Below are 15,316 nucleotides of genomic sequence, written 5' to 3' on the forward strand. Positions count from 1 at the left end.
TTTATACTTCAAAAGTACTTTTGGAGTATTCGACTTAATTTTTTATTTATTAATTTATATTAAAAAACATTATTTAAAACCAATTCTATACTTTGTTTTGTTATATACAGTTCTTTGGATTCAACTTATTCAAATTTATCGTGTTTTCTTCAATTCCTTCTTTATACTATGGTTGACCTGAACTAAGAGGGGTGTAAACTCCCTAAAATATTGAATTCATTTACTTTAATTACATACATCAAATACATTTTTTAACCCTTCTGAAATATTTAATTTTTCTACACTATTTAGAACTTCTTTGAAATTCTAAACTTTTCAACACACCAATGATGTTATTATAGCTAAGATATTTCATTCCTACCAAAAAATATTGTCTCAAACTCTGTTTCAAACAAAAGTAAGTTTTGCTTTGTATATTTTATGCATATAAGTTTATGAAGTTTAATGCAATGCGTTAAATCTAGTTAATATTGTTTAAGATGACGGAAAGTAATGGTAAAATAATTTTAAGAATTTAATGGGTTAAGAATTTTAAGAATTTAATGGGTTGAGAAACTACCCATAGTTAATATTGTTTAAGATGACGGAAAGTAATGGTAAAACTCATTACTCCATATTTATAAGAGCTTTTGCTTTTAATTTGAGAATTGCGATTCTGTTGAGTTGAGAAACTACATTAATCTAGCTATATATGAGCAAAAAAGTACCCCCAATTAAATATAAAAAATGTAAATGCCACAACTGCATGGAGTTCCTTCTCTTTAAAGTATGTACAATTGAATAAGGCTCAGAGCATCAAAATGAAATGTAATATCACCCTATTTCACCTAATCCTGCTACTAAAAATCCTAATGACAAAAAAAGGGGGAGAAAAAACAAACAAGACTGTGCAGTTAGCGGTTATGCTGCCAAAATTGATGTAGTTGTCTGGGCAACAAATCCTGAACACTACCTGTCTGCTTCTGTTCTTCCGGAATTTGGCTCCAAGAAGGATAGAAATCAGAATATCCATTACTTGCATACTGTGACAGGGAAGCCTGACTCGGTTGGTCCGTGAAGGTATATTGGGTTTTATCCGGTAGTAATGAAGATCTTAACCTCGCCTCGTACTCCCGTTGAGAAAAGCTATCATGCTGGGGAGAAGATAGACAATAAAGTCAATTAAGCAATTGAAAAAATTATAGTGTAGGCCTTAACAATGTAGAGCATTAAAACGATACTGGTCAAACTTTGAGATAAAGCACCCATCATATAATTGAGTTCTGTTATTTGCACATCATAAAACATATAATGTATGTAGATAAAGCACCCATCATATAATTGAGTTATGTTAATTGAACATCAAAAAACATATAATGCAAGTAAAACCGTATATGTTTATCTGTCTTACTTTTTATCTTCAACAAGTTACATGCATTACAAGAATCACTTCTCAATAACAATTGGATGCTATCCCTTTTTTGGGGGAGGAGTGATTTCAGAGTAGATGACATCCCTTCTCAATAACAATTGGATGCTATCCCTTTTTTGGGGGGAGAGTGATTTCAGAGTAGATGACATCCCTTTTTTATTTTTTGGGATTTCCCAGTGAAGGCACATATAGATCCAGAATGGGTAACTTTCAAGTCCATAGTGATTATCACCAAATTCACAACTACATATAGAAAATATTATTCAAAAAAAGGATAGTAAAATTTACCGGTTGAATAGAGCTCAAGTTATGTGCACCATAATATTGAGAAGTTAAAATCTCGTTGAAGTTACTTGAAGGTTTCATATTACCAAGAGATGTATTAGATTGAAAGCTTCCGGGATGATAAAAGGAAGAATCAAGATTTCCATAACCAGGTGCATCACTGACAGTAGACGGATGCAATCTACTCATGAGCAATTCATTTCTATTTTGTGGAAGGCTGTTGTAATTAACGTTTGCATGAGATCGACTGTACGCAGAGTTGTCTGAAAATGCTCTCTGTGAATCAATGGTTGTCATATATGACTGATTCTGGGGTAGGGAATAATATGCTTCTTGCGATTGTTGAAAGTGATTATTGGGCTGCATTGTAAAGCCCTGAGTAGGTCCAGATCTGTTATGCAAAGCAAAGGTGCCTGGTTCAGTGTCCTGCATGTTTAAACAACTGTCAAGAACAATGACACTAATTATTAGGTTCAATTCATCAAGATGAGGGAAGTGACCCTTGCACTTCTAAGCCTCATAAACGATACCAGTGTTCTCAATACAAATTTATTTGCAATGAGTTTGTACAAATTTCAAAAGTAACTGAGATATCAATGTCACACCAATAGGAGGGTAATAATTGTGAGATGATAAAATCACTTACCAATTAAAAAGAGATAGTAGTGCACATGGTAAGAAAATAGTTTTATACTATTAGGGCTTGTTTGATTTAGTTTTGCAAAACTATTTTTTAGTTTGTAAATAGGAAAATAATGAAATAAATGGATTTTAAAAACTATCTTCTATTTATAACTTTGGAAAACAAATGTTTTAGATGTTCGGGTTTTTACTTGGGAAGAGAAAAAAAACAAAGAAAATGGGTACAATTTTCATTAATAGGAAATTTAAAATAGTGTAACTTGAAAATGTAAAAAGAATGTATATGAATCATTTTGCTTTATGAATACAAATGTGTCTATTAAACAGGTTTTTTCATTTTCTCATCTTTAAAATAGTTTTCAAAAAGAGATTAGCAAACATGTTTTTTTCCTTCTAAACAGTTTTTTTTAATTGATTTATAAGATGGTGAAAACTAAAAAAACAAAACTCATTCAAACATACCTTTAGTGTTTTGTTTTCATTTCTCAAAATTAAAATTATTGTACCCACCCATCCCTTAGATTTTTGAAATACAGTATTCCACATCCATACCCAGTAATTATATATAACCCATACCTTCACAATTTAGTTAGTTGACAATTCCAACAAATTTTTAGTTAGCTCTATTATGTTGCTAGAAATAAAGACAAGCAAAATAAAATCACAAAATTAAAAGGAGTGTGAAAAATAATGTACCCTGGATACGTCAGACATGGAGGGGGGGAAATTGTTTATGGATGGCTCCGCTTTGTGTTTTGAACGTTGAGATTCTGCTAGAAGAAATGCCAACAAATCTTGAGGTGACGAATTTGAACTATTATGCTGCATCAAGGCAAATAGAAGCAAATCTCAAAATCATGTCATATTTAAACAGCTTAAAAGAAAGTAGGAATGAGTAAATAGCCATCAATGACCAGATTTACAAGATGAGAATTCGCAAGAAAAGAACATTAGGAGGAAAATGTAACCATACATTATAATCAAATGAATAATACAGAAAGTTATTTGCAAAAAGTTACATGCATATCAGAAAAGCAGAATAAATGCACCACTCCACAAAAACAGTTTAGTAATGAATTCATCATGCCTATATATTAAATCAAGATTAATATCTCAACTATGAGGCTTAAAAGGGCATTAAAGGTGGCCAGGGATTAGTGCCCAGAACAAATTATTGACATATTGGACCTAATAATTAGAGCTATTGATATTCTTGACAGTTGTTGAACCATGCAGAACATGGAGCTAGGAATCTTAAACATAAAACAACTTGTATTGCATTTGAAGCATAGAATATGCAATGTAGTAGAAATAATATTTTAACTCGTAGCATTTTGTACAAGTTGCTACAATCATGGAAATCAGTCTCTTGCCAATGATAACAAAAGCTTGTCCACAACATTTGCAATCTCTTAGGCTTTGGATTGGACCTTTACTCATCCTTACAAAAGGAGATTGTAGGGCATGTCCAATTAACACTATTAGATTTTGTGTGGAAAATACAGTGGGTGCTCCAATAGATAGGCTGTGACACCATCTTCGTTTAATTAGACCTAACACAATCTTTTAACCCAACTTATCGGTTGAGAGTTGCCCCTTTTTTTAAGCTCTTTTCGGACATGAAAGGACACCTGGGCTGAGTCCAGTAGCAGAAGTGGCTCTAAAGAAGTTCATAATATGGCAGGTTTATTCTAGAAGACCTGAGGGACTCTAGGGAGTGAATCAGAGTTAGTTAGGTGTGGGGTATATTTTTTTTCTTCTGATTATTGTTGGAGAAACTCGTGATTCTCTCCTTATTATAGAAGATTTTCTGTTTTTATTTTGCTTCTATTTCCTTTTCTCCCTGATTCAAAGATGAATACTAACTTTATTCTCTAACAGATTCGCCAAGTTGCAAAACTCTCATGACACCAGAGATGTGGGAGAGATTGGATACTTTAGGAAGTGTAACTTGCAACTATGGAAGATTCCCGACCTCGAGCTTTGGAGGAATGTCATGAATTTATGTTGGCGGAGTTAGCCAAATGTTAGGATGTCCTGCCGAAGAGGTTCATCCTCTCGTGTCAGCGAAGAAAACGAGATGTTGGCGGAGTTAGCCAAATGTTAGGATGTCCTGCCAAGGAGGTTCATCCTCCCGTGTCAGCGAAGAAAATGAGTTGATGAAGTTTGGAAAGATAGCTTTCCGAAGAGGTTCATCCTCCCGTGTCAGCGAATAAAATGAGATGTTGATGGAGCTTGGAAAGATAGCTTTCCGAAGAGGTTCATCCTCCCGTGTCAACGAAGAAAATGAGATGTTGATGGAGTTTGGAAAGATGGCTTTCCGAAGAGGTTCATTCCTCCTGTGTCAGCGAAGAAAACGAGATGCTGGTAAAGATGAAGAATAAGGAAAAGCCAAATAACAAATACCATTCAGTGTTGAATGTGATCGAGGCATCCAAAAATTGGGGGAAGAAACTCGCGTCAAAGAATCTAAACCGAGATTTGAAACGATTGTTAGTGCAATAGAAGAAAAGTTGAAAACAGTTAATAACAAATTGAGTGTGGAGAAGGTGAGTGAGGTGCAAAGAATGAAGCAATTGATTTTCTTCCAGCCACCACCTTCGCCAAAACTGGCAAATGCTGATTTACTTGTGATGTGAGAAAGATCCCAATCATTCAAGCCCGGGTAGTATATGCACCACTGACAGAGTTGCTAAAGCCGCCAGACACATATGACCCCTTGCGGTGATTCTTCCACTCCCAGTCACAGAACAGGGCACTTGCAGTAGCCATGGAGACTCAAGCTGCATGTGGCTTGATCATGCTGCAACCACCACCAAAGTCATCAGGACGGTCCACTTGTTGCATCCCCCTTTGTCTCGGGAGAGTTGCCAACAGAGGTAAATTTGCATTTCAAGCCCCGGACGAAGACACCTTCAGCTGCTTCAAAACCCTTGTATCCTAATACAATGGAAGCACTCCCTGGTGAAGGTTTAAGTTGGGAGGATGGGGCATATTTAGAGAGTAATTTTCCCAAGTTCATACTTGAGGACAAGTCTATGCTTCAAGGGGCTGGTGTAGTGATAGGACACCTAGGCTGAGTCTAGTATCAAAAGTAACGCTCAGTCCACAATATGGAAGGTTTATTCTAGAAGGCCAAAAGGTGGGACCTAGGGGAGAAAATCATAGTTAGAGATGCGAGGGTGTTTTTCCTTGTGATTCTATAGATAATGTAATGATAAAGGGAACAGTGGTGAGCAGGGGGAATCATTCACGATTATTGTAGATAGATGGTTAGGAGAGTAGTCTCTCAAGTAAGAGCTTCGCTCTTAGATGCACACATTCCTGAAACTTATATGTTTATTACTCCCCTTCTATTCCTAGGAGTGATCAGGAAATTGATAACATCATTGACCACAGAATATTCTTAGTAGACATCCAAATATCCAAATATTAATACTAAAGTAAGATGATGGTCGAATTTCAAAAAAAAAATGTAAGGCGCTGGTCTAATTAAGTTGGGTCGGACTTGACTAATTAGGATGGGCTAGAATAGTTAGGTTTGTATTCAGTTTAAACTATACTAGAATAGGAGTAGGTAAGGAAGGCAGACAGTAGCATTGCTAGAGATTCAGTTGGTTAAGGAGAGGACTGGCTCTCAAATCCTTGTCATCACTAGAAATCGTCAAGGAAGAAACAGCCTCCTGCAGTTTCGCCTTCCTTAATTGCCTAATGCAGTTCTATATATAACTCAGACCCTGTAACACTTGTTTCCTGGGAATTTCATCAAAATACTCCCTCTATCCCAAATTATAAGTCATTTAGGGCATTTCGCACCAATTAAGAAATATAGTCAATTTTGTATGGAAAAGAGAAACTATGTGTTACTTTATAAAATTGTCCTTCAATAATGACATGGAAGAGAGATTAAAAGAAATGAAACAAAGTAATCATAATTGTTTAATTGATATTGTAAAGTGGCTTGCAATTTGGGACAAATTTATTTTTACAAGCTGACTTAATTTGGGATGGAGGTAGTAATATCAGAGGTATTATTTAGTAAAATTAAGCTTTACTCTATTACCAGTTCTAACAAAATATCATTTAGAAAATCAAATATAGCAAACTCAAGATAGGAAGGCAATAGTATCACCAGCTCTCCTGGGAATGAAGAATGGTTTCCACTCTGCAAGCCTGGCTGCTTCAAAGGCAGTGATGGAGCCATCCATTGGGACTTTTGCAAACTGTGGTCTGATATAGATGCTCTAGTGTTGTATTCATGCCCAAGAGTTGAATGGAGGTCATAGTTTTGATCATCAGATATTCCTCTAAGAACATCAATCCCAGGCTGATTTCCAAGGTTTAGAGCACTAGTATAGAAGAAAAAAACACATGAGAATGAGTTGCCAGAGACAAGGCTGAATATATCAAGAGTTGGAAACAGAAAAGAAAATGCCTGGGATCCAAGAACTGAGCCAAGGAATCATCTACAGTTGCAGATTTCATCTCCATGCCATCTCTAGAAAGATTATTAGGTGTGAAAGTCTCAGAAGATGCAGAATTATTGCCCCCCTTGTATGTGCCAAAACTCAGATGCGAACACTCCGCAGCCAAGGCTTGTAAGTGATTTGGAAGAACCACTATATCGTCAGATGATGGCACTTCTAGGTTGGACTCTTTCATGCTTAGCCGCTGAAGATCCGAAGTAACAGATGACACACCTACAAGGAAATCATTATTAAATTTATTACAATGTTAGCAATTCAGGACCTCCTGAAGAAGAGTGCAAAATATAAAATTTGAGTGAACATTGAATTGCTTGATCATTTATTATGCTTACATAAAAATAAAATAAAAATGCTACAAGAATTGATCATTTACAAGAAGCAAAAACCTGAAAAATAGAACTTGCTTTGCATTTGGGTAAACAACCTACTAAAGTACGTGTTCAAGTAACACATATTTATAAGCTATTGTCATAAGCAAAAACAAAATACCTATTTGTGCTTACATATCATATGATAAAGCCCAAATAAGCTCTAGAAATGTGCTTCCAAATTAGTTTTACTTTCTCAATAGTGAGAAACTGTATAGCTTTTGGAAAAAAAGCAATATCGTAGAAAACTTGTTTTCTCGAAACTTATCCAAAAGCAACCTAAATATTTGTTGGTTTCTCTTGATAAAACTTAAAAGGACAAGACAACTTTCTAGTGTCTACAATAATAATAATGTGCATAAAATAGAGATATTAACACAATCACCGGTGAAGACACTCACATGTCAAATTTCAAGTGGCCTCGTACAACATTAACAATCAAGTTTTATCCCGCATTAAGTGGGATTGGCTACATGGATCAAATTCTTCCATAATGTTTTATCCAATATCATGTTTCTATCCAATTGGTTAATCTCGAGATCTTTCTCAATAGTTTTTCTTATAGTTTTTATAGGTCTTCCTCTATCTCTAGATGTTTGACTCTTCTCCATCTGATCTACTCAGATTACAACAGAATCTACAGGTCTTCTCTTTACATATCCAACCCACTTAAGTCTATTTTCCGCCATCCTATCTACTATAGGTGCTACCCCAACACTCTCTCTAACATTGTCATTTCTAATCTCATCTCGTCTAGTCTTACCACAGATCTAACGCAACATCCTCGTCTCTACTACACTTTCTTTATTCTTGTGTTAATTTTTAATCGTCCAACATTCCTGATATCCGCTAAAATTTTACCTTCAACTTACGCAGTACTTTTGTGTCACATAAAACCTCCAAGACCCTCCTCTATTTCAGCCACTCATTTTAAATTTGATGGTTTATAACCCGTTATATTTCTCAATCATTTTATATTACAGACCCTAGATATTTAAATCGAGTGGCCACATAGTAGCAACATAATAGTAGGTGGTCCAACGGATCTTTGATAGGCTCTAATATCATCTTAGAATTTGGATTAGATAGAACTCAAACCTACAAAATCAACTTGTAAGGTGAGCATTACACCCACTTATAAAATCATGTTCGGTCCTTAGCCCGTCCAATATAGAACTCTTAACAAATCCAAACAAGCCAACAATGAATTCATTGCAAGGATGAGAGAAAACCGGCCACCAAGTTACACATAAACTTTGTGAGAAAATACTAGTTCCAAATTATAATTTCAAACCTCCACAAATAAAAGGGTGGGAGAACTACTTTTGGTGATGAAATTGTTTTTAACAGCTTAAATAAAACCTCCATGCATATTCGCCATCGCACTTCTATTATAGTTATATTAGGTCTTCCTCTACCTCTAGTGGTTCCTCCATTTTATCTATTTTCTGCTACAATGATGTTTTCATTATTGTGACAACAACCAACGGCTTTTTCAAATCAAAGTATTTTCAAGCAACAATGCAATTATGACAGCTATTCATACAATCAGCTATAACAATCGTTGTTTAAATTAAGTGTTTTCTAAAATAAATATACGGAAACACGTGGTACAATCTATATGCATGTGCAACTTGTCATAATAACATGTCAGAACTTTAAATTGTTTTGAGTGGTAAGTATTTTCAACTCAAGAAGTATATAATCAATTAGTTATAGTTCTCTATATGTATGAATCCCAAGGACCATGGCTTCATATATTGCAGTAGTCATGTATACTTAGTACAAATCAAATAATCATTTGGTATAGTAAAACTCATGAAATGTTGCATTGCAACAATGGTTTACAAGCACCAACACCATACAGAAGTAGGTTTTCTAAATCTCACTTCCATATCGATGCAGTGCAAAGAAGATGTAATGCCATGTTGCAATCATTGTTTTACAGAAAAATAAAGAATGAGGCCACTAAATCTAAAGCCTGAGTCACAATAGTTACCTTCGTGATGCTCATAAGAACTTTGAAAATCGGAGGTAAGAGTATTCTTTAAATTAGAGTTGGAATGAGGTCCTAGTCCAGTGTTGTTCGATATAGAAGCAGATTCAATCTTTTCAGAAATAGCATTATCACGGGATATCTCCTCCCGTGAAACTTCGGCTGCATCTAATTCACGGTTCCTGTGTAAACTTACTTCAGTATCATGCTCAGATGGACCATTAGCATTTGAAGACGAAGACATGTGTAGTGCTTGTGCGTTTCCAGAAATTGGTTGTTCAATTACAGGCCACTCATCTTGAAAACCTTGTTGCTCAGAATTATTTTGACAGGGAAGATTCAAGCTGGACTCTGAATTTCCAGATAATGTAACTCCTATGGAATTACAATGGTCATGTGAAACAGCATCATGAGATGTTGTGCCCATTCTTACAATGTCTGCCATTGAAAGATGTCCTTTGCTCGCTCCTACCGACCAGGGTAGAGGTGCTGGAGACACTTGGACAGTATCTGACATGGAGAAACCTGTTCCTAATGACTGTCTTCCATTATTAGTGTATAAAGAATCACTGCAGCCAATTTTAGACAAAAAATTAGGCAAATACTTGCAGTTTATTTACAAAAATAATCACAACATTCTAATAACGGTGATATCAATAAAGTCAGGTAAACAAAAAAATATTTGCACATTTTGTAATAGTAATTTGGAAAGGCAAAAACTCAAATATACACCTGGAATAAAAAACACTATTAAAAAGAGCAACCCCAGTTCCACCATAGCAGTTTCCATTGAAGGGTCAGACCCAATGCAGGTCTATAGGCAGGCAGCCTTTCTTGGCATTGGCAACAGGCTGATTCCATGATTGGAACTTGTGACGCATTAGACAGATAGATGATAGCAACTCTAACAATTGCATCAAAACCCCCCATCAGGTATTAGTATACTATTTATTGATTATTTATATTATACAAAATACAATTAATGCATACACAAAAGTGTTCGGTTGTGGTCACTAACATCCAATGGCAATAAAAGATACCGCCCATGACTTTTACGTAAAACGTGAAACAAACATAGCTGCAGTAGCTGGCAGAAAAACCAAATTGCAACTCAGCATTTTTAAATTTTTAAATTAAACACAAGCAATAGTGAAAGACAGCGCTGATGAGGAGCCGTAAGTTCCCAGGTGATTCAAATGGGGCCACTGAACTTTTCAATGACAGTAAGATAATGGACTTATGAACAATGACAATCACATGAATATCCTTTACCGAGGGGGGAAAAACCACGATATCACAAAAAAAGAGAAAGCGAGAAAGACAATATTGACAAAATGATACCATATACAAAAATCATCATCAAAAAAACTATTTGAACATTTTCAACAGATAGCTTGTCTCATGGAATAAATTGACATCAAGCCATACAATCAATAGCAAAATTATAAATAAAGTCACACCAAATTAGTTATAAATAATAATAAAAACTACTCACGCTTTTGTACTTTTCCCCGCAACATGAGTTGTGGAAGACATAACCGAAGCACAAAGTGAACCAACATCTTGCTTGTCAACCGCTTTACCGTTTTCTGACATACATTACACACATTCAATAACGTAAGGCCATGCAATAATAAAAACCAATGTCATCATAACAGAAACTATCAAACATTCCACATTCAAAAGAAAATACCCTTATAAGCCACGTGATGAAATCCATTTTGCACAACACCAGGATCATTGCCAATGCCAATGCCAATTTTGCCTCCCTTGCTCAACCCCGTAATATTACCCTTCGTCCTTGAATCCACCGCCTCCTTCATCTAAATTTAAAATGCATATACATTATTCATCATCACATAATATACTCAAATTCAATCTCATCTCAATGTTAACATAACTTAATAAATTACCTCTTTTCTTTTTTCACGTTTGCTTCTAACCTCACGGAAAGTATCTACAATTAAAATATCGTAGACTTACAATCATATTCACAATGAATTTGCATAAAGAAAATCATATTCACAATGAATTTGCATAAAGAAAATCATCAAACCAATTCATATACCATAAACAAATAAATCAAAAACACTATGACGCACGGACACCCCGAACATGACTCCGACACTGACACAGCGACATCGGTAATAATTTGAAATAACGAATAAATTAAACGTAATCACTTGTTGGAGCAGGTGTCCCACACCGAAAAGAGTAAGAAAGCATCAATATCACACATACACAATCATCAATAATTAAAAACCAAGTCAACAACAGTTTCATCATCTTCACTAAATTCCCTTCCCTGTAACAAACCACAAAACGGTTGAAAAAAAAGAAAAAACAACAAACTCCAATGCAAGAACGAAACGTCAGTTACGTAACCGAATCAAGAAACGGAAGTGAAAAGAAAGAAAAAAATAAATAAAACAAAAAACCTTGAGCGAGAAGCTTCTCGACGGCGAGGTTAGGGTCCATATCACAGTCCTTAAGAACGTCATAGATCTCTTGTTCCGTACAGTTAACGATCTCCTTCACCGTCGCAACAACATCTACCGCCGCCGTCTTTCCACTGCGAGCATTATTACTATCACTCCCCATTCCGAAAATTTTGCCGCACTTCGTATCGCTTTAGCGGCGAGGTTTTTTTTCGATTATCAAAAAAATCAGAAAAACACTGAAAATCGCTTTCGTTCTATCGCGCTTCGGGTTTTTGTTTTGATAAATATAAGCGGTTTTTGATTTTGCTTGTGGACTGTGATTAAGTACTCGGAGTATTAGTATATCAACACTAGATATTGGGCCACGTTATTCTTATTGGCTGTGATGGTTTTATCCGTCACAGCCCATGAATTTTGCCGTTTCTTTTTGCCACGTGCGTGGAAATCTGTGTTTTTTATTGGGGTTTGAGGAGGATAATCACAGTCGTGGGATATTTAGATTTTTTTCATTTAAGAATATTATTATTTTTATATTTTGTTTTTGTTACGTGGTGGCGTATCTTTTGAATTAGAATATGAAAAAAGCGAAACTGTTTTTTTAAAGGTTGATATCCAATTTGTTTGGAAAAAGTCTCCAAATAATATAATTGTTTTTGTCCTATAAAAATTATAAAATTTTGATCTCTTAATAAAACTTCCGAGCATATTATTTATAAGATTATACATGTTTGATGTAGTATAACGGATTCTGAAACATATAGGTGTCAACACGGATTCAATAAAATTTCTCTCAATTATATGATCAACTCGAACGAGTGTGATCAGGTTGAAATAGCTTATCGACTATATTGATTTTGTCGGCCTAAGTTTGTTACAAGACAACATCTAATTGAGATATGATTAGGGGCGCAAGTATAACTTATGAGAGAATATCATAATCAATGATTTGAGACAATCAAGTTTGATTTTCTATCACTATTAAGAGGTCGTGTTAATTAGGATTAATCACATTAAATGGCTTTTGATGGGCTTTTCTGTGAGCCAGATCATAACCAATATATAAGGAGAATAGCGCAAGAGAAACATTCGTCACAATTCATTAGACCATTTCAACCATGGCTTTATTGGACTTCATTATTAATGTTACCATTGGTAAACTTCTACAAGTACATATGGCGTTCATCGTGTGGCCCGATAAAACTGACTTGGGTCACGTACATCACTTTTAACGGCAGTCTGACCCCGTCTCATGATGGCAAAGGTGGGGAATCAAGAGTTTGTTCCAAAGCCTCCTCTTCTTGAGGAGAAAGCAAAAATATACCAATTTTTGAGGAGACACATGCCTTTATAGGTCCTATTCCTGACCCTGATGTTGATGCTTGTAACACCCTTTTTCTAACCCCAAATATATCATACAATCTCACAGAGTAATCATGCATAAGGAAAAAGGGCGCCACATGTTGATTTCCATAAAATGAAAATCCCAAAATAATATACATACAACATTCATAATATGCAAAGATCATGTTGTAACACAAATTGAAAATCGCATGCTTTCATACATTATGCATAAACGCTTGCGGAAAACAATGGAATTGCTCTTAAAGGTTTCAATGAATATATCTCATACTATATTTATCTACCAAATTCAAATCAACATCTCCAAACATGCTATTTTGAAATTCACAATCCAGGCCACATAGCCTTAAAACAATACATCCGAATATCCAACAAAATATAGGAAATAGCAATATCCAAACATAAGCATAAGTCTAAACAACCCTCCCCCCCAAGTGTTACATGATCAGAGCATATGACTCGTTACCTAATCAAACAACAAACTCGGAAGCTTTTCGGCTAACCACGAACAAGCTACTAAGCGTTGGAACCTGCACGTTACCAACAAAGGGCAACATTCAAACAAAAAGGTGAGAATTCAAATTATTATAGAAAACATAATAATGAGAAATGCGCATTCTAAACAAGCATACATTTCACAATTCATCACTCTTCATAAAAATATGCTTTTATAACTATACATCAAAGTTAACATGTTTTATCATTAACTAACCAAGTTCCAATCATATAAGTAATCATATTCACTTGCCAACTCAACAATGGTAATCCAATAATGAGACATCATCAAGTATGCAATTATCACTTCACGAATTTCCACATATATGCATCAATCAACAAATAATAATTCCACTACAACATATTAAAAAATCACACCAAAACATAACTCACACCGACACGTGCGACTCAAGTGTGACTCTATGCAATATGCATGTGGATCCCATCTGTTATCCTTTCCGGTTATGCCTTTTGCACCCCAAAATTTGCCCATCTAATTTTACCTGTATCTGGCTTAAGCTTCGCATTTCATCTGCATAGCTCCACTAGGTCATCTAACACACGCATTCATTTAATTAATAAATTTAACATTGGGATCAAGGGTGTTAAAGAGCTAAGATTTTACTGTTACTTAGAGGCTCTCATCTTCATTTAAGGGAGATTCAAGCTGTTTCTTCATTTATCATGATTGGTAAAATTAGGGTTTTGATTCGTAGACTTCATCATCGAATTAACAAATTTTCACCTGAGAGCTTGGATTATAAGACATCATAGCATGGCATTATTTGTTTCTATCTCTTCAAGGCGATCAATTCAAGATTCTTCTCGCTCAATTTGTAAGACTTTTATCATGATACAGTTGAGAAAGAATACTAAAGCATCAAGCATGGCACTTGGGGTAAATTAATGTTTGATTTGTTATGAAAGTTTGAAGCGCACATGAGGTTTGATTTAAGGTGTACGTGGACAAGGTTATCATTTCATGCCTCATTCTTTCTACTTGTGGCTACTTCAAGTACAAGTTATCGTGAGAAAGGTATTCAAACAATTAGTGTTTTAAGGATCATGGCTTAAGTTCAATGTAGATTCAATGGTTCTCATGGAAGGTGGAAAATGTTCAAGGATTGGTTAAATTCATTTTGTGATCTTGCACGGTTGGAAAGAAAATACATTTGGATTTCTTGATACTTAGGCAATAAGGCATACAAGGCCAAAGTTATGCAAAGCTTACCGACTCACTAAAGTTCAAGTTGAGTTTCAAACAACTTCACATTATTTCATTCATCATTTTCATGTTCATATCACCATTTCATACAAATTTCAATACAAAAATGAACCATTACATATTTCAAACCCATTCCAATGCAAGTTCATTACGAAGTTTCACATATAACGTTCACATCATCATCTTTCATTACAAATCCATTTGAAACTACAAAGAAAAAATACCCTAATCCTATTCTAGACCCACTTCCCACTTTGCTATTTCAATTATCTTTTGTTCCCAGGACCATTCAACCAACATGTAACCAGCACAGATATTAACAAAAAATAAAACAACAGCAATCCACTGATGCAACATCATACATAAAGCATTAACTCCAATTCAGCATAAGAGATAGTGTAACACCCTGAATTTCCGCTTACTCCGCGGGGCTTCCGGCCTACCAAGCATGTCACCAGCTTAATCAATACTCCCCTTAGGTCCTCTTACCGTCTGCCCAGCTTAATCAATACCTAGTAGCTCAAGTGGTAGCAGGAATTGCTATGAATACGTACTTAACCCCTAGGTACGTGGTTCGATTCCTGCGGGAGGCAAAAACAATATTTCA

At 35.3% G+C, this 15,316-nt stretch overlaps 1 protein-coding gene across 1 annotated transcript; it reads right to left on the reverse strand.

Annotated features, from left to right (window-relative positions):
• Nucleotides 1-692: 692 nt before the first annotated feature.
• LOC131662476 (uncharacterized) lies at nt 693-11,954 on the reverse strand. Its single transcript, XM_058932269.1, has 10 exons — nt 11,628-11,954; nt 11,103-11,146; nt 10,883-11,012; nt 10,685-10,778; nt 9,193-9,758; nt 6,774-7,038; nt 6,471-6,687; nt 3,035-3,160; nt 1,700-2,122; nt 693-1,133 (listed from the first exon to the last, which is right to left on the reverse strand). The coding sequence occupies exons 1-10, from the start codon at nt 11,788-11,790 to the stop codon at nt 894-896; spliced, it is 2,268 nt and encodes a 755-aa protein (XP_058788252.1). The 5' UTR covers nt 11,791-11,954; the 3' UTR covers nt 693-893.
• Between the last annotated feature and the right edge of the window lie 3,362 nt (nt 11,955-15,316).

Source organism: Vicia villosa, linkage group LG3, assembly GCF_029867415.1.
Source record: "Vicia villosa cultivar HV-30 ecotype Madison, WI linkage group LG3, Vvil1.0, whole genome shotgun sequence".
NCBI classification, from domain to species: Eukaryota; Viridiplantae; Streptophyta; class Magnoliopsida; order Fabales; family Fabaceae; genus Vicia; species Vicia villosa.